Source organism: Oncorhynchus mykiss, chromosome 15 (genome assembly GCF_057628025.1).
Source record: "Oncorhynchus mykiss isolate SJ-2025 chromosome 15, ASM5762802v1, whole genome shotgun sequence".
Lineage (NCBI taxonomy): Eukaryota > Metazoa > Chordata > Actinopteri > Salmoniformes > Salmonidae > Oncorhynchus > Oncorhynchus mykiss.
This window is the reverse complement of record NC_143036.1, coordinates 62,130,080-62,152,819: the sequence shown is the minus strand read 5'-3', so window position 1 is coordinate 62,152,819 and position 22,740 is coordinate 62,130,080. Positions and strand designations below refer to the sequence as shown.

The following is a 22,740-nucleotide window of genomic DNA, read 5'->3' as shown; positions in this document are numbered from 1 at the left end:
CTTAACTGGGCATGTGACTGACTGCGTGGTAGATGCTCTGACCTGGTGGTGGTAGACTGGGTCCTTGTGAAGTCTGACCACACTGACTCTGACTAGCCTCAGGTAGGGAGCTGCTCTGGGGTCCGGTGGTGATGCAAGGCCTGGGGTCTGTTTGCACCTGATCTGCCTGGTTGTGCTTCTTTAAAAATAAGTTTGATATCTCTCCCTTTCTTGTCATGTTTATTTGACACTGTTGCAAAAATAAGACAGTCTATGGATACATCTAAGCATCCAATCCACATTTGAGTCCAATCTCAATTACAAATCTCCATTATCATAACTGTACCTTAAAACCAACTACCAGCCTAAGTTTCTAGATAGATCATGCCATTGTGTTATTTTAATGTAATTGATGTATCAAGGGACGACACAGAGACCTCTGGCTCTGAGCAGGACAGTGAGCCAGAGCTGCCAGGAGATGTCATCGAGCCCCTACTCTGCAGTAAGAAATGTAGCTATGATTTCTTACACCTTTACGATAGCAAACCGTCCTATCTGGAAATTGTGGTCATCTTTTGAGTAACGTTACCAGATAGATAATAGCGGTTGTTCGTTTTGAGTTCAAGTACAAACATATAACTGAGTTAATGGATTTAAAATGATTTGTGCTATTGCTAGTGAAGTACAACGTTAAATCATCACTTGGTCCGGATCGAAGCTGTCTCTAGCGAAAAAAAAGAAGAGTGAAACATTGTATCAACTAGCTATTCCGGGCCCTAGAGTTTCCTGCGCCAGTGAGCTCGGGATAGAAAGCTGTTTTTATGACGTTTACACTGGATATATAGGATCATCAGATCATGATATTTTGCGTTTTCGAGGCCGGGAGTGTTGGAAAGATTTTTCAAATACTGAATAACTATCATTCGCAGTGGATGTTTAAAAAACAGACTTCGCAGACGTGTGAGGCGAATAAAAAAATAGTGCTGTATGTCAATCAGAAATGGCCAAATGGACACGTTCTTACATGCATGCATTATAGAGAGGAACGCGCCATATCTTCGCCACAACCCTCTCATTCTTATGTTCACTGACAGCGCCATATCTTCGCCACAACCCTCTCATTCCTATGTTCACTGAAAGCGCCATATCTTCGCCACAACCCTCTCATTCCTATGTTCACTGGCAGCTGCGACTCAATCAGCTGGACCTATTGCCACACCCATTACCCATATCGCGGGCTTCACAAACACACGGGTGATTTAAAGCGACCACAGCAAACCTTTTTTGAAGAAGCTAATTATCCTATGTGGCTAAGTAATGCTCACGTGTGAAGTATTTTGAATTATTTTATTCAGACAGGATAATTGTATAATTTTGTCGGAACATCATTTTTCTTTAGGGCAATCCAGCATTTTAACAGTGCACTGTACACCCGCCAACTTTCCTTTCCAATTCGCAAGAGGCTGACACCAGATATCTACATATAATGACGAGATGCTCATGTCTCCGCCCTAACAATTCGTTTTTGTCCCAAAGGCAGGAAGGCAGGCGACAAGTTTAGGTCTGCATATTATCCCCATAGAAACGCATTGGGTTTATACTGGACAGAATTTAACGAGTGAGCCCTCCCCTCTTCCTCTCTGCTGAAACTATATCACCGAAGAAAGTATCCGAGCGAGCGAAACAGCACCCCTATGTAGCCCATGTATCTGATGCTGTCTGGACAGAAATAGTATGACATGCCATACTCTTTTGGTCCAGACAGTATTAAATACATGGCCTACATACTGAGACAGAGGGGCGCTGTTTCGCTTGTTCGGATGCTTCATCTGAGATTGATGCGTCTTTCTGTTGGCGCGCATCTCCGTCAAATAAATTAAGCATATTTCAAAATTGTATTTGGCAGGGCAACGAGGTAAAGTAGGGCGGACCAGGCCCCCCAAATCACACCGGCCCCACCGTGACCCCACTCTCTGAGGGTGTCTCAGGGAGAGTTGGGATATGCGTGCGTATTATACATGCGTATAATACACACTTGTAGCCTACATGTGTGAAATAGGACAAATATAAGCACCCACCATATTATTGTTAATTACATTGGTAATTCATATTGATGGAGTTCTCACAATTTAATAATCTGCGCAGCACAACAGCAATGTAGGCGGACGGGAAAAGAGCCAATCACACGCGTTATGAAACACGTGAGCAGAGGGCGTTTAGAATCTTTCATAATGGGACAAATGCCTGAACAACTTCCAGCGTCAATTTGTGTATTCCCCCGGACAATAAACTGGTAAACAACTGGTTTTATTTACAATATAGAATGTATAGCCTGTATTTGAATTACTATAGTTGATTCAGGTGTTTACAATATAGAATGTATAGCCTGTATTTGAATTACTATAGTTGATTCAGGTGGTCTCTGTCCCATGTGCTGAAAGACAGTTGTTACAGCAGCATATACCTTTTACGAACTTGATAATTATAGACCTATAGTGACTTGCTACTGGCGGTAATATAGAGGGCGAATTGGTTATGAGTTTAAGTACACATTCTCCACCACCCAGTAACACGTTTAGTACATCGTGTTCCCACACGAACACTACTCTGATATCTACTGGCCAAATATACTTACATTTACTGATGTTGCCCTCAATAGATCAGTTCAACATTGTTTGATTTTGACAGGCTTTGCAGTCAGGAAAGCAATGTTTGTTATGTGATCATCCTAAATAAAATGTGCCTTACTGTTAATTAATGGTCTAATTTAGAGCAGGAGAGAACAAGTCTATGTACTGAAAGCATAGAACAGTAGTATAAGACTAAGTGGTACACAATACTGACACAGGACGTAGTGGTCTTGTGTGATGTAACTCTGCTCAGTGTGTGTTTTTGTCTTATACAGGTCATCTGTACTTTAGTGCCTTAACAATGCTCCGTGCCACCACTGCCTTCCTGTGCTCCTATTGCCAGAAGAGGAGCGTCTTAACCCCTCATATGGGCTTCTCTGCCTCTACCCTCACCAACAAGCGGCCAGAGAACCAGCAAACTGTCGACTCCCTTTATGACCTATCAGTGGACATCCGTAAAGTGCGTAAGTTCAAGGGATGGGTGCTGTCAGAGAAGTCTGTGTACGTGTACGAGACGGCGGACCTGCTGCGGGACATGGGCGCTGACACTGCTTCCATTGCCCGTGTGCTGGAGACCCACCCCGAGGCTATCCTGTGTCAGCCCGAGGACGTGGCAGCTCAGCGGGACCTCTGGTCCTCCGTATGCCCCAACCAGCGTGAGCTGGTAGGCATCATTGAGAAGTTCCCTGCCTCCTTCTTCACGCTCACGCACCACACCAACCAGCATGACAACATACGCTATCTCCAGAGCCTGCGCCTCAGCAAGCGCATCATCGGGAAGTTGATGGCCAGCGCCCCCCAGAGCTTCAGCCGGCCTGTGGAGAGCAACCAGGAGGTCATCCACACGCTGCGAGAGACTTACCTGGACCTGGGAGGGGACGAGGGAAACCTGCGCTTATGGTTCCAAAAGCTGCTCAGCCAGAACCCCTACATCCTGATGCGGCCGGCTGAGGCGTGGAGGGACAGTCTGGGCTTCTTGAGGGAGAAGGGCTTCACCACAGAGGAGCTCCTGGTCCTGGTCTCCAGCCTCAGGGCCTCCATCGCAGAGCTGCAGCCTGAGGCCATGCAACAGGCTCTGGACTACACCCAGGGGGTGCTCGTGTGCTCTGAAGATGAGCTCCGGGAGATAGTCCTCCGCTGCCCTGCTGTACTGTACTACTCTGTGCCCACCCTGGCGGGCCGGTTCAAGGGGCTGCTGGACTTGGGGGTGAGCATGGACCAAGTGAGGGAGACGCCCAACGTGCTGGAGCTCACCACTCAGATTGTACTCTACCGCATCCAGAAACTAGCCTCTTACGGCTATGACGTGCGAGGTGGCAGCCTGGACGTTATCGTCGGCACCAAGAAGGACTTTGAGATGACCTATAGCAAACTGCAGCTAAGGCAACAACGACCACTCTTCAACCCTGTTGCCCCCCTCAGGACCGCAGAGGAGTGAATGTTAATGGACCACATCTTGATGTTTTAAGGGGATGGGATGAATACTGCACGGTTGCAGAACAAGCTATGGGTGTTTTACTGTAATTACTGATTGGAGACTGAGGTCTTATGATGTCTCCGTTGGCGTGAGCTATACATTTCCCCATACATGGGTTTGCTATGGAGACCTCTGTCTCCAGAAGTAGGTGGATCATCCAATCATTGTCAGGAAATGGCTGTGTTTGTTTCAATTAGCCTGAGTCACCTATCAACAGCCACTGTTCTATACTCTATAGCATGAGATGAGAAAGAATATTGTTCCAAGCTTTCATATTTGTATCCATTGATGAAATGGTATCCCTTGCACCTTATGGTTTAAATGTGTATGAACTCTACTGACAGCATTATCGAGACAGTGTGAAAGATCCAAGTATTTCACACTGTTATGCTAAATACTAACTGGAATCATTGATGTAAAGAAAAGTGCTGTGTTATTTTTACGGTTAAGCTAATTGGCACACATTTTGGTATAGGTCCTTGTAGGATGGATTGACTTGATAACATCAAGTTTAAAAAATAAAACTTATAACAGATGAGTCCTCTGTTTGAGTGTCATTTATTTGTGACTTGCCACCACATAGCTCTTTACCTATACCTACACTCTTAGAAAAAAAGGGTTCTTCGGCTGTCCCCATAGGAGAAGCCCTTGTTGGTTCAGAGTGTTCTACTTGGGACCAAAAAGGGTTTAAGCTGGAACCAACAAGGGTGGTAATGTAACAAAATGTAGAAATTGTCAAGGGGTCTGAATACTTTGAGGGCACTGTACTGTACATTCAGTTTTTTGTGATGTTTAGTGTCACTTTGTCAGACTTGTGACATTCACCAGGAAGAGCATTCCTTCCGGGGAGGGACAGTAGTGTATGACCTGGTTCAAGTTGTTTTAACATGATACCCAGCCACATGGTTATCATTCCCTCACAACTTAATTCAAGGCTAAAAATAGCATAGCATGACAGAAAAGGTTGAATCATAAAAATATAGCCATCTGTTTGCACTGTTACTTAAAAGTCTGCATAAGGTAAATTAAACTTACTATAACAAGTCACACATACTGAAAATGAACAGTGTTAGATAAATTCGCATATAGTTATTAAGTAGTTAATACGTTTTAATGCAGGGTTCCCCAACTGGCAGCCTGCGAATTTGGTCCGCGGGTGGTTTTATTAGGCCCCCAAAGTTTTCTGAGCAAAACAAATATATATATTTTTTATATCTAACAATGAAAATTTAACAAAAAATATATATATTTCTTGTTAAATTTTCATTGTTGGATATCAAAACTGTAAAAACACCAGGAAATCAGCTTCAAGTAATTTTAATTATGGAAATCTGTTCCCATCTATTTCCGCTAATAATGATTGTAAGCAAGATTTAAAATTATTAAGTTTTAATCCAATGTTAGATCTGTTTGGGCTTCTTGCGATTAATTTGCAGTCTATAAATTATTGTTATGTATATTCCGGCCCCCCGACCATCTGCTCAAGAAAAAGAAAAATCGGCACACGGCTGAATCTAGTTGATGATCCCTGTAGTAATGCATCTAAGTAATACACTGTTACAAAGGTTATGCACAAATCAGCTGTGAAGACTGAGGTAGGCCTAATGTAAGACATGTGTTGTGTACATTTCTACAATATTGGTAACCAATGAAATAAAGCCGGTGAGAAAAAGAGAAGTGTCGCGCCATCCATAAATACAAATGTTGAGGAACACTGAACCAAAATACAACTCATGTGTTGGTCGCATGTTTCATGAGCTAAAATAAAAGATCCCAGAACTTTTCCATACCCAAAAAAGGCTTATTTCTCTCAATTTTTGTCCACCAGAGCTGTTGCCGGAAAATGTCATGCTAATTTCTCTACCATAAGCTGCCTCCAACAGCGATTTAGAGAATGTGGCAGTATGTCTCACAACCGCAGACCACTTGTATCGCATCATGTGGGCGAGCGGTTTGCTGATGTCAACGTTGTGAACAGAGTGCACATGGTGGCGTGGGTTATGGTATCGGCAGGCATAAGCTACGGACAATGAACACAATTGCATTTTATAGATGGCATTCTGAATGCACAGACATACCGTGATGAGATCCTGAGGCCCATTGTCATGCCATTTATCCGCCGCCATCACCTCATGTTTCAGCATGATAATGCAGAGCCCGTGTCACAAGGATCTGTACACAATTCCTGGAAGCTGAAAATGTCCCAGTTCTTCCATGGCCTGCATACTCACCAGACATGTCACCCATTGAGCATGTTTGGGATGCTCAGGATCGAAGAAGATTGAAGAGGAGTGGGACAACATTCCACAGGCCACAATCAACAACCTGATCAACTCAATGCGAAGGAGATGTGTTGGCAAATGGTGGTCACACCTGATACTGACTGGTTTTCTGATCCACGACCCTAAAAAAATAAAGGTATCTGTGACCAACAGATGCATATCTGTATTCCTAGTCATGTGAAATTCATAGATTAGGTTCTAATTAATGTATTTCTATTGACAGATTTCCTTATATGAACTGTAAGTAAAATCGTATTTTGTCCAGTATACAGTCGGAAGGTTACATACACTTACGTTGGAGTCATTAAAGCTCGTTTTTCAACCACTCCACAAATTTCTTGTTAACAAACTATAGTTTAGGCAAATCAGTTAGGAACTCTACTTTGTGCATGACACAAGTAATTTTTCCAACAATTGTTTACAGACAGATTATTTCACTTATAAGTCACTGCATCACAATTCCAGTGGGTCACAAGTTTACATACACTAAGTTGACTGTGCCTTTAAACAGCTTAGAAAATTCCAGAAAATGATGTCATGGCTTTAGAAGCTTCTGATAGGCTAACTGACATAATTTGAGTCAATTGGAGGTGTACCTGTGGATGTATTTCAAGGCCTACCTTCAAACTCAGTGCCTCTTCGGCTTGACATCATGGGAAAATCAAAAGAAATCAGCCAAGACCTCAGAAAATAAATTGTAGACCTCCACAAGTCTGGTTCATCCTTGGGAGCAATTTCCAAATGCCTGAAGGAACCACATTCATCTGTACAAACAATAGTACGCAAGTATAAACACCATGGCACCACGTAGCCGTAATACTGCTCAGGAAGGAGATGCGTTCTGTCTCCTAGAGATGAACGTACTTTGGTGCGAAAAGTGCAAATCAATCCCAGAACAGCAGCAAAGGACCTTGTGAAGATACTGGAGGAAACAGGTAGAAAAGTATCAATATCCACAGTAAAACGAGTCCTATATCGACATAACCTGAAAGGCCGCTCAGCAAGGAAGGAGCTAGTGCTCCAAAACCACCATAAAAAAGCACGACTACAGTTTGCAACTGCACATGGGGACAAAGATCATACTTTTTTTGGTCTGATGAAACAAAAATATAACTATTTGGTCATAATGACCATTGTTATGTTTGGAGGAAAAAGGGGGAGGCTTGCAAGCCGAAAAACACCATCCCAACTGTGAAGCACGGGGTGGCAGCATCATGTTGCGGGGGTGCTTTGCAGCAGGAGGGACTGGTGCACTTCACAAAATAAATGGCATCACGAGGCAGGAAAATTATGTGGATATATTGAAACAACATCTCAAGACATTCAGTTAAAGCTTTGTTGCGAAGGGTCCTTCCAAATGGACAATGACCCCAAGCATACCTTCAAAGCTGTGGCAAAATGGCTTAAGGACAACAAAGTCAAGGTATTGGAGTGGCCATCAAAAAGCCCTGACCTCAATCCTATAGAACATTTGTGGGCAGAACTGAAAAAGCATGTGCGAGCAAGGAGGCCACAGTTACACCAGCTCTGTCAGGAGGAATGGGCCAAAATTCACCCAATTTATTGTGGGAAGGTTGTGGAAGGCTAGCTGACACGTTTGACCCAAGTTAAACCATTTAAAGGCAATGCTACCAAATACTAATTGAGTGTATGTAAACTTCTGACCCTCTGGGGATGTGATGAAAGAAATAAAAGCTCAAATAAATTATTCTCCCTTCTATTTATTCTGACAATTCACAATCTTAAAATAAAGTGGTGATCCTAACTGACCAAAGACAGGGAATTTTTACAAAGATTAAAATGTCAGGAATTGTGAAAAATTGAGTTTAAATGTATTTGGCTAAGGTGTAGGTAAACTTCCGACTTCAACTGTGTATGCAACATACAACACTCATGTGTAACTTTAGACATGTTCTCTGAACAACAGTGTTGTTTTCTATGTTGACTCAATTACCATACCTTATGTGCCTAGTGGTTAGAGCATTGGGCCAGTAACTGAAAGGTTGCTGGATTGAATCCCCGAGCTGACAAGGTTAAAATCTGTCGCTCTGCCCACGAGTAAGGCAATTAACCAACTTTTCCCCAGACTCCGAAGATGTGGTTGTTGATTTAAGGCAGCCCCCGCACCTCTCCGATTCAGAGGGTTAAATGCGGAAGACACATTTCAGTTGAATGCACTCAGTTGTACAACTGACTAGGTATCCCCCTTTCCCTTATGGCAAGTGACATACATCAATACAAACACCAGAGAATTAAGGACCCCATGGAAGCAAAACAAATATCAGGAAAGTCCACCTGTTGGTTCTGGCATGAGCAACCGATCCTGTCAGTATTGTAGCGCAAAGACTTGCATGACTTTTAATAGGGTATAGTTTGAGGTTTTGCAATTAAGCCCTATTTTCTACTTACCCAGAGTCAGATTAACTCATGGATACAATTCTTACATCTGTGTGCAGTTTGAAGGAAGTTAAAGGTCAATTTGTTTCTGGAGCCATTGCTAACTAGCGTTAGCACAATTACTGAAAGTCTATAAGGAGCACATAGCATGCTACCTTCAACTTTTAAAAGGGTTTAGTTGCCAAAATCTTGAATAATGCCTTTAAACCATGTTAGTAAAAACGATGGCTCAATACTATGTGTTATCTACACTACAACCTGTAACTTTGCATATTTCCCAGATGGGACATAGTACTCCATGTCATACTCATCATTCAATGTCCTTGTCTGCACCTCCACCCACTCCTCATGGATGTTTCTGTAGGCCTCTGGAAAGTCTGTGCCAAATGCCATGGTTCAAAGAACGATCCTCATAACAGGATGCATTGTTTCCTTATTAACTTGAAGAAACCAGCCTTTTACTTTGGGATCCTCAACTGCAGGTTTGGGTTTTTTCTGGGCTGTAAGAAAAGGCAGATGGAAGTCAGTGGTTATCACTTTTAGATAGGTAAGGTAGAGTTATTTTCATGGTAACATAACTCCACAATAAATCATTTTGATTTAAGTTGTGATTTATTTTAGCTAGGATTGCTTTGCTCTGATTTGTTTGAGTGAGCTCAAACCTCTGGTGATTTACATAAAAAAAAATGCTAAGTCATGCTTGCTCAAAATAGACTCAAGAAAGAAACATCTGTCTATAGAAGTATTGATTGAGTTAAAAACGTATTTTAAATTCTTACCATAACATTTGATGACTATAATGAATGTACCTAAAATCCCCCAAATAACAAAGGGGATCATCAATGTTGAATATTTTGAAGGGTTCTGCCATTTTGTATTTATTGATGAGGGTATGTCCTTTCCATCAACTGTTGAAGCCATCTGTAACAAGAGCTACTCATGAGAAACAGCAATCAAGAATTTAATCAGTCAAACATCTACAGTACCTTGCAAAAGTATTCATACCCCTTGGATTTATTCACATTTTATTGTTACAAAGTGGGATTAAAATATATATGTCATTTTTTGTCAACAATCTACTCAAAATACTCTGTAATGCCACATTTAGATAATTTTTTAAGATCAATACAAATTTGATAACTAAAATACACTCGTTGCATACGCTATGTATGAAGCCCCTTTGTTCAGACAAGCCTAAATTAGTTCAGGAGTAAAATTTGGCTTAACAAATCACATAAATACATTTCATGGAATCACTTTGTGGATTTTTTAAAATTGACTTAAAAAAAAAATATATATATTTTTTTACTTACCATTCCTCTGTCCCCCATGCATACAATATCTGTAAGGTCCCTAGGTCAAGCGTTAAATTTCAAGCACAAATTCAATTGCAAAGACTTGGGAGCTTTTTGAAAGCCTCATAAAGAAGGCCAGTGATCGGTAGATGGGTAACAATAACAAATCAGACCAACACTGAGATGCAGTGCCGTAGAGCGTGGCGCCACTCGGGAGCCCCTACACCTCAATTAGGTTGATATAAATCCCTATCATAAATTTGAGTGTCATTTTTATATAGCCTTCACTTTCTTGTTCAGAACGTAAACGTGGGTGGGATAAGCGCGGGTGTGGTTTCGTGACAATGACCCCAAGAGCAGCTAATCAGTTATTTGATAAGCTCTTCCACCTCTGACACAGCCTAAACCAAAACAAAGAAAGGCTGTGCTTTGTTGTTCGTATGAGGAATGCATGTGATTGCATTCATAGTTGTTATAACCATTTAAGTCATGTGTAATAGTGTTATTTATTAGGAATTCATACTTTTCAAAATAAATGACTATCAGACTCACTGCTCTTCCTCTTAGGACCACAAGGCATGAGGAATGACATGAGATTAAACAAAAAAGATGTGGGATTGGGAGTTGGAGAACAACATTCAACAAAATGTAATCTGTTCCAATTCTGAAAAATAACGTATTCCTGTTTAACAAACAAAAATATTTTCAAAGACGGCTGGAATTCTTTCGGACCTGCATTGCAGTACAGTAGGGTACCGTAGCTCTTTTTCGCCATGCACAAATAAACAATGTATGACCTAGCCTATTAGATTTCCCTCACGGGTAGATGCTTACAGTTTCCAGAATAATGCATGTGTGCGCACAGGTTCTCTTAGTTTTGTTGACTGCAAGTGTAGTTTTGTGGACTATTGTTTGCCAGAGTGTGAAATACATTCAAAAATAGATATTTGTCAGTAGTTCATATTTTGGAGTGAACCAATATTTCACCCAGAAAAATTACAGACATCTGTTGCAATCTTGTTAGCTATAACTATTAAAACAATATTAACTTAGTGTGTTGCTTACCACAAAATATTGTTGATGTCAAAAGACTGATGAGGCAAACTGACATCCACCAGATAAATCTCATGATTCATAAAAATAAATATAAATGACAACTCCAGCATAGCCATAACACGTATGTTCACACAATTTCTGATGTGCCTTCAAGAAGGGTAATGCTGCATCTGGAAGAAGAAAATCATCTCTCTCTCTGAAGGTTTAAATGGCAGCTACAGGAAATAAATGTTGCAGAACAGGAAATGTGTGGCACACACTTGTTGGAGACGGTTTCATGTCCAAAAGAAACACCACAAATTAATGTAGCCTATAAGCTTTTGAATTAAACAAGAACATTGCGATAGAACAAGAAGCACAAATTGAAGAACTACACTCTGTTGGAGTTCGGACCCTAAGATTGTCACTGTACCCCGCAATTACACCTGCAACCCTGTACATGTGACTATCAAACACTGATGATTATACTGCGAGAGATGCCATGAGACTGTATCCAAACCAGGGTTGGATTCAATGACTTATCAATTCCGTCAATTCAGGTAGTAACTTAAATTATTTTCTTTTAGAAAGATCCTGAATTCAAATGTAATTGATCCCCAATCCTGATCCAAGTTAACAGGTAAAAACCGCGTTCTCATGAGAGCATACTGCACCTGACAGTGGTTGTTTCACTGGTTTACCTAACACACCTCACCGAACACACTTCCACAGATTCACAATATGAATTGCAGGTCCACAGATTTTCTGGGAGCCTTCAGACGCACAACCGGTTTTGTATGCATGGCTGTTAGGACAGCAATGCTGCTACCTCCCAAAATAGACCATGTATGTCATCCCATGATTTGAAATGACATTAGAACATGTACTTGATATGCTGTGTATCATGTAATAAGGGCATGTATAGTCCCAGTATGTCTGATCAGAGGGACGGAGGAAACTAAACTCAGTGAGCAGCAGTCCTGAACAGCAGAGACCCTCTTCTCCATTCAAGTGAAATATCTCACCATCCCCCATCATATTGCCCCTCTGCACCACAGCGATGTGACAGAATGGGGGAATGGTGGGATAATGCAGCCCTACATAACAACCCTACAGCTAATGACATGGAATTGACAAAGTTGAATACAGTTGTATATTACTGTAGCCACAGTAAAGGGTGTGCAGATGTGAGAAAATCAATTCCTTTTGGAAGAATGTCTCCTGCGACGGCTGGTGTGACTGTTTCGCCGTGTGAGCTCAGATGGCTCGGAGTGCGACCGCTCGTGCGCCTTCAGGAGACGCAGGTACCTGAAGGCTTTTCCACACTGGCCACAGCTGTGGCCCTCCCCCGTGTGTTTAAACTTGTGCTCCCTCAGGTGCGTGTGTAGTTTGTAAGTCTTCCCACACTCGTCGCAGCTGTAAGGGCGTTCGTTCGAGTGCAGCCCCCGCTTGTGTATGCGGAGGCCCCCGCTGTCTTTAAAGGTCTTGTCGCATATGTCACATCTGTAAGGTTTCTCTGAAGAGTGCCTGCGTACGTGGGCCTGGAGTAGGCTGTTGTTGCCAAACATCTTCTGGCAGACAGGGCAGGGGAGTTTGGGACTGGGGTCATGGTCTTTTTGGTGTCTCTTTAGGTCAAACTCGTAGACAAAGGTCCTTCCGCACTGGGCACACAGGAACTGGCGGTTCCCGATGTGATAGCCCATGTGTCTCTTTAACAAGCTTGGCATAAAGAAACGCAACCCACACTGCTCACAGGCGTACGGGCGGTCCGTGGTGTGCCAGCGCTGGTGGGCGGACAGCTGGAATTGGGTTGGAAAACTCTTCGGACAATGAGTGCAGAAATAGGTATTCTCACTTGTATGACAATCCATGTGTCTTTTGCAGTACTGTACTTGGGTGAAACCCTTTCCACAGATGGTGCATTTGTATGGTCTCGCATCCGTGTGGACGCGATGGTGATTCTGAAGGCCAACCTTTCTCCGAAAGCACTTGCCACACTCGTCGCAGCTAAAGGGCCGCACGTCAGAGTGAATTTTCATATGGTTGGTCAGGAGTGCCAACGTCCTGAAGAATCTGCTACAATCGGTGCATTTGAAAGGTTTCTCTCCGGTGTGTATGCGGAGGTGATCCTCCAGCCGTCCCCGAGACAGAAAACGCTTCCCACACTCTTGGCAGGAGTTGGTTGCAGGGTTTCTCTTTCTAGAGCACGCTACTCGTAGTGGCTTTTGCACCCTCTTCCTTTGGATAATGGAACTCTCAAAGAGATCGACCTCTGTTTCCTGACCACCGATCACCACACTGCTCCCGAGACCTGTGTCGGCCGACTCCATCTCCTTGTCCAAATTATCGTTTTGTGGAAGGGGTGGCAAGGAATGGAGCGATAAAGTGTAACTGGCAATATGGGGGACCCACTGGTCGACACTCGTCAGCTCGGCTGGCTGGTTATCCGTAGCAGGGATGACTATCTGTGAAGGAGAGGCTTCAGTGATGGAAGTATTCATCAGTGATACAAGCTGTTGCTGTCTCATCGTTTGCAACATACTCCTTACTGTTGGTGCACCTTTTGATGGTGCCCCTCCCACCAGTCCGCTAACACCTTGAGGACAAGAGCAGACCACGGCGCTCTCTGGAAGTGCATTCTCTTCTTCACCGGCACGCACTGCACCCTCTTCTCTCTCCACAGTACTATCTTCTCCAGCATGGTCAGAGTCATCTGACATCATTCCCAGATCCTCCAAGTTACTGAAGGAGGCAGGGTTCATGAGGCTTAGAGCGGCTTCTAATGATTCTGATGGCTTGTCAAGATCTGGCTCCATTGATGGCCTTCCACAAGCGAGGCGGAAGGACAGTGAGGACAGCACACAGTCACCCACAGAAGACGTGACCGGTACTGAGGAAAAGGGACAAATGTAGAAAAATGACATTCTGATTGGTTAAATTTGAAAGGCTAGGAATTGGCATTGTTTACATTAATACCATTGAAAAACTATTTCACAATCCTGTAAATACAGTTAGTTCAAAGTTATCCATGACAGTTTGGGGAAAACTACATTGTTCTTTGTTTATCTGTTGATAATTCTACTAACATTAACAAGAAGGAGAATATATAATTTAAGTAAATTTACCAAACTGAATCTTATTTAGCAGGTTCTGGTGCTGGAGGAGGATCTTCAGGTGCTCAGGGTCAGACACAGACTGTCCACACTCCTCCAGGTCAGAGGGGGCAGCACTGATAATGGACGCTATCTGAGAAGGAGAGGTAGAAGCTAAGATCAGCAACCAGGGGGTTTCTTAGAGTGCGCAGGATGAAAAATACTATGGCATGTGTTGGCACATATACAGTTGTCTAACAATGTCAACATTAGATATAATTGGTGAATTGATAGTTATAGACTTGTTGTGTAACAGTTCATTACCTGGGAGAGATCTGGCACAGATAGCAGCCGTTCCAGTCTGAGGACCAAGCCTCCCACAAGGGCCTGCAGTGCTGTGTCATACTTGGAGCCATACTGTGTATGGAACTCCTCCTACACGGAAGGAAATAAAAAGTTAAAGTCAGTGTCTATGACATGACACAGTGGACAGTGAGAGAGGAAAGGGAGCCTGCCGAACCTGGAAGAAGTGCTTCCTCTCATAAGGGTTTTTCAGCAGGGTTTGGACCAGCGCCACAAAGTTAGCCTGCGACTCCTCCACTTCTGCATCTTGCTGCTGTAACACAGATTAGGTATAATTTGATACAAAGTACAGCCACTTCAGCCATCAGAATGATATGTTACTAAAAAGAGGGGTATTGAGTGCATGGGTGACTGGGTTTGTAAAAGTCACAAGTCTAGCCTGAAAACAACTTTTATCCCTTACCCTATCCATGTTTGCACTTTGCAGATCTATGGAATCAGATGGGTGACAACAAAGCAAGACAGATGGCAGAAAGCTCCCACAACCTCACTGGAAGGTGTTAACACTTGTATGTCGTCTACACTTATCGAGTCCCCTCAGATCTGTACACTACAGAGCTAAAGGCTATTTTCAAATCAGACCAACATGCAAATGTAACTTCTTTTAAGTAGTCGTCCGAGAATGGTATTGACATCAATATTTAGGTATGTTGTGTTACAGGTGTGTTGCGAGTTTGTGCGCCGGAATTTCCACACAGGAGAAATATTCTTACCCCCAAGATGTTCATCTTTGCCAGGAGACATTGGATGTCCTGAAGGTTGGGTGGGTCCTTGTGGAACAACTCCAAGATCATCTAAAATAATGGGGCAAAATTGTATATGATATTTCTAATACACAATGTGTCAAAACCACCCCTCCCATGACCACACATGTCACTCACCCTTGCTCTCAGGCCCAGGATGAGTTGAGCCCTCTGTTTGTAACTCAGCAACTTTGGAACAGCTTCAGTCACCACAGTTACAAATTCCTCGACCTTCCCATAGTGCATCACATTTCGTTGATTCACCACATGCCATACAAAGGAATACATCAGCCGCAGGGGAGAAACCAATAGTCGCAAAGAGGAGAGAGGAAGTGGGGGACCTATAGCAAGACGATAGGACAAAATGTTAGCTTGTGTGGCTTCATCCTCTTTCTTTAGCAAAAAATACCTCCAGCAACATGGCTAACTAGCTAGCAAACTTAATTTAGAAGGCAAGCCGAAACGGACATTAGCTTTATACTTAGCTACCCATTACAGATAGTCGCTAGCCCTCTGCAGTGACTTGGGTCCAGCCAGGTTCACATTTGTAAAATTGGTTAGATTGCTAATACATGGCTAGTAAGTGTCATATAATGTAACCTACCAGTACTGGCTGTACTCTTCTTGACTCGTTTGTCCATGCCGGAATGTTACCAAATATGTACGATAAGCAGTAAAGGTAACTAGCATGGTAGATAACTATCATCAACTCACTGACGATTTTTTTGTGTGAAAACCGGACAAAGGGAAACGGAACCAAACCCAGAACAGAGTTTTGACCGGACTATTTTACAATAAGATTGGCACCATAACAACATTACCGCCACCTATCGTGCTGGAATAAGAGCCGCAAGTGAATCATTCTGCTCTTTTCTTGAAATTACATTTTAGGTAAAATTACGAATTTCGTAATTTTTCTGTATATATATATATATATATATATTTGGATGAGTATGAATTTTTATTTTGTGGCTTAATACAATCTTTAAATGTATTATAAAAAGTCATCACACAGTACCATTCTAGCATACATCTAGTTTCCCTTGCTGTGAATAAAATAGCAAAACAAGAAAGTTGTGGCACACAATGTTGACTTTATTTGCCTTTATCCAACACCAACTGTTGTGCATATTTTTTGTAAAGGCGTCCGGCAATTATTGACTACTTTCAAAAAGAGAAATAAGTGAGTAGCTGTCAATTGACATCTTATGTCATTGGAATTTCAAACTATCCAAAAAAAGCATCACAAACAAATATGCTTTAATGACACAATCATTCATTGTTGGTATCTAACAGGACATATGTTTGTTTCTGCATGAATTAAGCCAGGCATTCTACCATTTGTCAATGTTCAGTCTAGGAAATCCTGGATTATGGGCCAAAATTGTCAAGTTTACAACAAAAAAAACAAGGACATGATTACAGCCAATGGCATGGCATTGTAGCTATCAATTTACATCTTATGTCATTGGAATTTCAATAACCTATCCAAAAAGCATCACAAACAAATATGTTTTAATGACACAATCATTAATTGTTATCTAACAGGAGACACTGCATTAACTAAGCCAGACATTATACTATTTTTCAATGTTCAGTCTATTAAGGGAATCCTGAATTCTGGTCCAAAATCTAAAGTCTACCACAAAAAATTAGAAATATTATTTCAGCTAATGGCAATTTGTCAGGATAATAAAACTAGCATTCCAGTCGGTGTCTATGGAAGGCAGCCACTGAGCAGTAAATCAACTCATTTTGGAGGAATTTCTCCTGCGACGGCTGGTGTGACTGTATTTCCTTGTCTGTTCAGATCGCTCTCCTGAGTGCAACCGCTCATGCGCCTTCAGAAGACGTGGTAACTTGAAGACCTTTCCACACTGGTCACAGGGGTGCCCCTCTGCCGTGTGGTGGACAATTATGTGCTCCTTCAGGTGCTGATTTAGCTTGTATGTCTTCCCACACATGTCGCAGTGGTAAGGGCGTTCGCCCGTGTGCAGACGTTTGTGACTGCTCAAGCTGCTGCTCTGTTTAAAGGTCTTGTCACATATGTCACATCTGTAAGGTTTTACAGAGGTGTGCGTAAACATGTGGGCCTTAATGAGTCCGTTGCTGCCAAACACCTTCTGGCAGACAGGGCATGGGATCTTGGGCTTGGGGCCATGGTCCCTTTGGTGTTTCTTCAGGTCAAACTCATAAACAAAAGTCTTTCCACACTGGGCACACAGGAACGGGCGGTTCCCAATGTGATAGCCCATGTGCCTCTTCAGCCCACTGGGATGAAAGAAGCGCATCCCACACTGCTCACAGATGAACGGGCGCTCCATGGTGTGCCAGCGCTCGTGGACAGACAGCTTGTATTGGGTTGGGAATCTCTTCGGACAATGAGTGCAGGGAAAGTTATTTTCACTTGCATGAGACTGGATGTGTATTCTGCAATAGAATGCTTGGCTGAAGCCCTTTCCGCAGATGGTGCATTTATGTGGTTTCGCACCCGTGTGGATGGGCTGATGATTCTTCAAGTCAGCCTTTTTCCGAAAGCCCTTGTCACACTTTTCACACTTAAATGGCCGCGCTTCAGAGTGATTTTTCATATGAGTGGTCATGCCTCCTAAGGACCTGAAGGCCCTGCCACACTCAGTGCACTTGAAAGGTTTCTCTCCTGTGTGAATGCGGAGGTGATTTTCCAGCTGAGACGGATAGACAAAACTCTTCCCACACTCCTGGCAAATGATGGTTGCCTCTGGGATTTTCCTCTTCGAGGGTACCGTTATTCTTTGTGGCTTGGGCAGTCTCCTTCGGATAACAGCCCTCTCAAAGAGATTGGCTTCTGGTTCCTGACCCCCAATTTCCACACTGCTTCCAAGACACGTGTCACCTGACCGGATCTCCTGGTCTACATCATTGTTTTGTGGAAGGGGTGGCAAGGAAGGGAGCGAAATCGAGTTACTTGCAATGTGGGAGACCCACTGGTGGACACTCGCTAGCTCGACCGGCTGGTTATCTGGCTGGTTCCCATTGGTGACTGTGGCAGGGGTGACAATATGTGAAGGAGAGGCTTCGGTGATGAAAGTATTCATCAGTGTTGCAAGCTCTTTGTGTCTCTCTGTTGGCGGCATGCTCTCTACTGTTGGTGCCCCTCCCACTGGCCTGCTTACACTTTGAGGAGTAGGTGAGACTATGTCGTTCTTTGACATTGCATTGTCTTCTTCACTGTCGACTACTGAATTTTTCACCCGACCTCCGTTATCCCTGGCATTCTGCTCTTCTCTCTCCACAGTAGTTACTGCTCCAGCGTGGTCCGATTCAACTGGCATCATTCCCAGATCCTCCAAGTCACTGAAGGAGGCAGGGCTCATGATGCTTAGAGCGGCTTCTAATGATTCCGCTGGTTCGTAAAAATCTGTCTGCATGGACTGCATTCCACAGGTTAAGCGGAACGACAGCGAGGACAGCACACAGTCCCCTACAGAGGACGCGACAGGTACTGAGAAAAAGGGACAAATACAGAAAAATCTATGAATATTTTATATTACACCACATTCTGATTGTTTGAATTTGAAAGTATTGGGCATGTTTAGATTAATACCATTTCAAAATAATTAAAATTCCTGTAAATACAGTTGGTTCAAAGTTATCAATAGATTGAACCATGGCAGTTTGACCAAAAGGGGAAACTACATTGTTCTTTGTTCAACTGTTGATAATTCCACTGAACATTAACATGGAGAAGATATACTAATTAATGTAACCCTACCCAACTGAATCTTATTTAGCAGGTTCTGGTGCTGGAGGAGGATCTTCAGGTGCTCAGGGTCAGACACAGACTGTCCACACTCCTCCAGGTCAGAGGGGGCAGCACTGATAATGGACGCTATCTGAGAAGGAGAGGTAGAAGCTAAGATCAGCAACCAGGGGGTTTCTTAGAGTGCGCAGGATCAAAAATACTATGGCATGTGTTGGCACGTATACTAACGTTCAAAGGTTTAGGGTCACTTAGAAATGTCCTTGTTTTTGAAAGAAAATACGATTTTTTGGTCCATTAAAATAACACCAAACTGATCCGAAATACAGTGTAGACATGGTTAATGTTGTAAATGACTATTGTAGCTGGAAACTGATGATTTTTAAAGGAATATCTACATAGGTGTACAGAGGTACATTAACAGCAACCATCACTCATGTGTTCCAATGGCACATTGTGTTAGCTAATCCAAGTTTATCATTTTAAAAGGCAAATTGATCATTAGAAAACCCTTTTGCAATTATGTTAGCACAGCTGAGAACTGTTGCTCTGATTAAAGAAGCAATAAAACTGGCCTTCTTTAGACTAGTTGAGTATCTGGAGCATCAGCACTTGTGGGTTCGATTACAGGCTCAAAATGGCAATAAACAAATAACTTTCTTCTGAAACTCTTCAGTCTATTCTTGTTCTGAGAAATGAAGGCTATTCCATGTGAGAAATTGCCAAGAAACTGAAGATCTCGTACAACGCTGTGTACTACTCCCTTCACAGAACAGAACAAACTGTCGCTAACCAGAATAGAAAGAGGAGTGGGAGGCCCCGGTGCACAACTGAGCAAGAGGACAAGTACATTAGTGTCTAGTTTGAGAACCAGACGCCTCACAAGTCCTCAAATGGCAGCTTCATTAAATAACACCAGTCTCAACTTCAACAGTGATGAGGCGACTCCGGGATGCTGGCCTTCTAGGCAGAGTCGCAAAAAAAAAGCTGTATCTCAGACTGGCCAATAAAAGTAAAAGATTAAGATGGGCAAAAGAACACAGACACTGGAAGATTGGAAAAAAAAGTGTTATGGACAGACAAATCTACATTTGAGGTGTTTGCATCACAAAGAAGAACATTCGTGAGACGCAGAAAAAAATGTAAGATGCTGGAAGAGTGCTTGACGCCATCTGTCAAGCATGGAGGAGGCAATGTGATGGTCTGGGGCTGCTTTGGTGGTGGTAAAGTGGGAGATTTGTACAGGGTAAAAGGGATCTTGAAGAAGGAAGGCTATCCCTCCATTTTGCAATGCCATGCCATACCCTGTGACCGGCGCTTAATTGGAGCCAATTTCCTCCTACACCAGGACAATGACCAAAAGCATAGCTCCAAACTATGCAAAAACTATTTAGGGAAGAAGCAGTCAGCTGGTATTCTGTCTATAATGGAGTGGCCATCACAGTCACTGGATCTCTTGCCTAGTAAAATAAAGGTTACACATCTCAACCATATTGAGCTATTGTGAGAGCGTCTTGACCGTATGGTACGTAAGAAGTGCCCATCAAGCCAATCCAACTTTTGGGAGGTGCTACAGGAAGCATGGGGTGAAATCTATTCAGATTACCTCAACAAATTGACAACTAGAATGCCAAAGGTCTGCAAGGCTGTAATTGCTGCAAATGGAGGATTCTTTGACGAAAGCAAAGTTTGAAGGACACAATTATTATTTCAATTAAAAACCATTATTTATAACCTTGTAAACGTCTTCACTATATTTCCTATTCATTTTGCAACTCATTTCATGTATATTTTCATGGAAAACAAGGACATTACTAAGTGACCCCAAACTTTTGAACGGTAGTCTATATAGTTGTCTAACAATGTCAACATTAGATATGACTGGTAAATTGTTAGTTATAGACTTGTTTTTTTTACCAGTTTATTACCTGGGAGAGATCTGGCACAGATAGCAGTCGTTCCAGTCTGAGGATCAAGCCTCCCACAAGGGCCTGCAGTGCTGTGTCATACTTGGAGCCATACTGTGTATGGAACTCCTCCTACAGGGAAGGAAAGAAAAAGTTAAAGTCAGTGTCTATGACATGACACAGTGGACAGTGAGAGAGGAAAGGGAGCCTGCCGAACCTGGAAGAAGTGCTTCCTCTCATAAGGGTTTTTCAGCAGGGTTTGGACCAGAGCCACAAAGTTAGCCTGCGACTCCTCCACTTCTGCATCTTGCTGCTGTAACACAGATTAGGTATAATTTGATACAAAGTACAGCCACTTCAGCCATCAGAATGATGTTACTAAAAAGAGGGGTATTGAGTGCATGGGTGACTGGGTTTGTAAAAGTCACAAGTCTAGCCTGAAAACAACTTTTATCCCTTACCCTATCCATGTTTGCACTTTGCAGATCTATGGAATCAGATGAGTGACAACAAAGCAAGACAGATGGCAGAAAGCTCCCACAACCCCACTAGAAGGTGTTAACACTTGTATGTCATTTCAACTTATCCAGTCCCCTCAGATCTGTACACTACAGAGCTAAAGGCTATTTTCAAATCAGATTACAGCGCATATTTGACCCTCTCTTAAGTGATGTCGCTCCAGCCTTGGTTTTTCTGGTTTAATGGTATCGAGTCATTCTTGAATATGTTGTGTTACATGTGAGTTGTTCACTGGTATGGGGCGGAATTTCCACATTTTCACACAGGAGAAATATTCGTACCCCCAAGATGTTCATCTTTTCCAGGAGACGTTGGATGTCCTGAAGGTTGGGTGGGTCCTTGCGGAACAACTCCAAGATCATCTAAAATAATGGGACAAAATTGTATATGATTTTTCTAATACACAGTTTCAAAACCACCCCTCCCATGACCACACAACATGTCACTCACCCTTGCTCTCAGGCCCAGGATGAGTTGAGCCCTCTGTTTGTAACTCAGCAACTTTGGAACAGCTTCAGTCACCACAGTTACAAATTCCTCGACCTTCCCATAGTGCATCACATTTCGTTGATTCACCACATGCCATACAAAGGAATACATCAGCCGCAGGGGAGAAACCAATAGTCGCAAAGAAGAGAGAGGAAGTGGGGGACCTATAGCAAGACGATAGGACAAAATGTTAGCTTGTGTGGCGTCATCCTCTTCCTTTAGCAACAATATACCTCCAGCAACATGGCTAACTAGCTAGCAAACTTAATTTAGAAGGCAAGCCGAAACGGACATTAGCTTTATACTTAGCTACCCATTAAAGATAGTCGCTAGCCCTCTGCAGTGACTTGGGTCCAGCCAGGTTCACATTTGTAAAATTGGTTAGATTGCTAGTAAGTGTCATATAATGTAACCTACCAGTACTGGCTGTACTCTTCTTGACTCGTTTGTCCATCCCGGAATGTTACCAAATATGTACGATAAGCAGAAATCTAACAGTAAAGGTAACTAGCATGGTAGACAGCTATCATCGACTCACTGACGATTTTTTTTGTGTGAAAATGGTGACAACAACGGGACAGAGGGAAACGGAACCAAACCCAGAACAGAGTTTTGACCGGACTATTTTACAATAAGATTGGCAGCATAACAACATTACCGCCACCTATCGTGCTGGAATAAGAGGCGCAAGTGAATCCTTCTGCTCTTTTCTTGAAATTACATTTTAGGTATAACGTTATATATCTGGATGAGTATTAATCTTTATTAATGAACTTTTGTGGCTTAATAC

General features: G+C 42.7%; 3 protein-coding genes across 6 annotated transcripts; 1 reads left to right on the top strand and 2 right to left on the bottom strand.

Annotated features, from left to right (window-relative positions):
- The first annotated feature begins 2,171 nt into the window (after nucleotides 1–2,171).
- Nucleotides 2,172–4,624, top strand: LOC110490453 (transcription termination factor 2, mitochondrial). Its single transcript, XM_021563847.3, has 2 exons — nucleotides 2,172–2,272; nucleotides 2,885–4,624. The coding sequence occupies exon 2, from the start codon at nucleotides 2,911–2,913 to the stop codon at nucleotides 4,045–4,047; it is 1,137 nt and encodes a 378-aa protein (XP_021419522.2). The 5' UTR covers nucleotides 2,172–2,272; nucleotides 2,885–2,910; the 3' UTR covers nucleotides 4,048–4,624.
- A 5,149-nt stretch (nucleotides 4,625–9,773) lies between these two features.
- LOC110490447 (uncharacterized) lies at nucleotides 9,774–16,084 on the bottom strand. 2 transcript variants are annotated; one of them, XM_021563844.3, is made up of 7 exons: nucleotides 15,898–16,084; nucleotides 15,432–15,634; nucleotides 15,264–15,344; nucleotides 14,708–14,803; nucleotides 14,512–14,622; nucleotides 14,221–14,341; nucleotides 9,774–13,985 (listed from the first exon to the last, which is right to left on the bottom strand). In XM_021563844.3, the coding sequence occupies exons 1-7, from the start codon at nucleotides 15,932–15,934 to the stop codon at nucleotides 12,292–12,294; spliced, it is 2,343 nt and encodes a 780-aa protein (XP_021419519.3). In that variant the 5' UTR covers nucleotides 15,935–16,084; the 3' UTR covers nucleotides 9,774–12,291. The 2 variants fall into 2 exon arrangements, with proteins under 2 accessions (XP_021419519.3, XP_090056783.1); XM_090200657.1 differs by having other exon boundaries at nucleotides 14,708–14,800; nucleotides 15,898–16,062.
- Nucleotides 16,085–16,367: 283 nt separating this feature from the next.
- On the bottom strand, nucleotides 16,368–22,600 carry LOC149978139 (uncharacterized). Of its 3 annotated transcripts, none has more exons than XM_090200655.1 (7): nucleotides 22,368–22,600; nucleotides 21,912–22,114; nucleotides 21,743–21,823; nucleotides 21,160–21,252; nucleotides 20,964–21,074; nucleotides 19,048–19,168; nucleotides 16,368–18,777 (listed from the first exon to the last, which is right to left on the bottom strand). In XM_090200655.1, exons 1-7 carry the CDS (start codon nucleotides 22,402–22,404, stop codon nucleotides 17,039–17,041), a joined length of 2,385 nt encoding a protein of 794 aa, XP_090056781.1. In that variant the 5' UTR covers nucleotides 22,405–22,600; the 3' UTR covers nucleotides 16,368–17,038. The 3 variants fall into 3 exon arrangements, with proteins under 3 accessions (XP_090056781.1, XP_090056780.1, XP_090056782.1); XM_090200654.1 differs by having other exon boundaries at nucleotides 21,160–21,255; nucleotides 22,368–22,589; XM_090200656.1 differs by lacking the exon at nucleotides 21,160–21,252 and having other exon boundaries at nucleotides 22,368–22,573.
- Nucleotides 22,601–22,740: the final 140 nt, after the last annotated feature.

Excerpts from the sequence above, each read along its gene's own strand:
- LOC149978139 (XM_090200654.1), bottom strand. The coding sequence starts at position 22,404 with ATGGACAAACGAGTCAAGAAGAGTACAGCCAGTACTG. Across the intron at positions 22,115-22,367 it reads GAAGAGTACAGCCAGTACTG|GTCCCCCACTTCCTCTCTCT; the intron begins GTAGGTTACATT and ends GTCTTGCTATAG. Across the intron at positions 21,075-21,159 it reads AGAGGAAGCACTTCTTCCAG|GAGGAGTTCCATACACAGTA; the intron begins GTTCGGCAGGCT and ends CCTTCCCTGTAG.
- LOC110490447 (XM_021563844.3), bottom strand. The coding sequence starts at position 15,934 with ATGGACAAACGAGTCAAGAAGAGTACAGCCAGTACTG. Across the intron at positions 14,342-14,511 it reads CTGTGCCAGATCTCTCCCAG|ATAGCGTCCATTATCAGTGC; the intron begins GTAATGAACTGT and ends TCTCCTTCTCAG. Across the intron at positions 13,986-14,220 it reads GCTAAATAAGATTCAGTTTG|TACCGGTCACGTCTTCTGTG; the intron begins GTAAATTTACTT and ends CCTTTTCCTCAG.
- LOC110490453 (XM_021563847.3), top strand. The coding sequence starts at position 2,911 with ATGCTCCGTGCCACCACTGCCTTCCTGTGCTCCTATTGCCAGAAGAGG.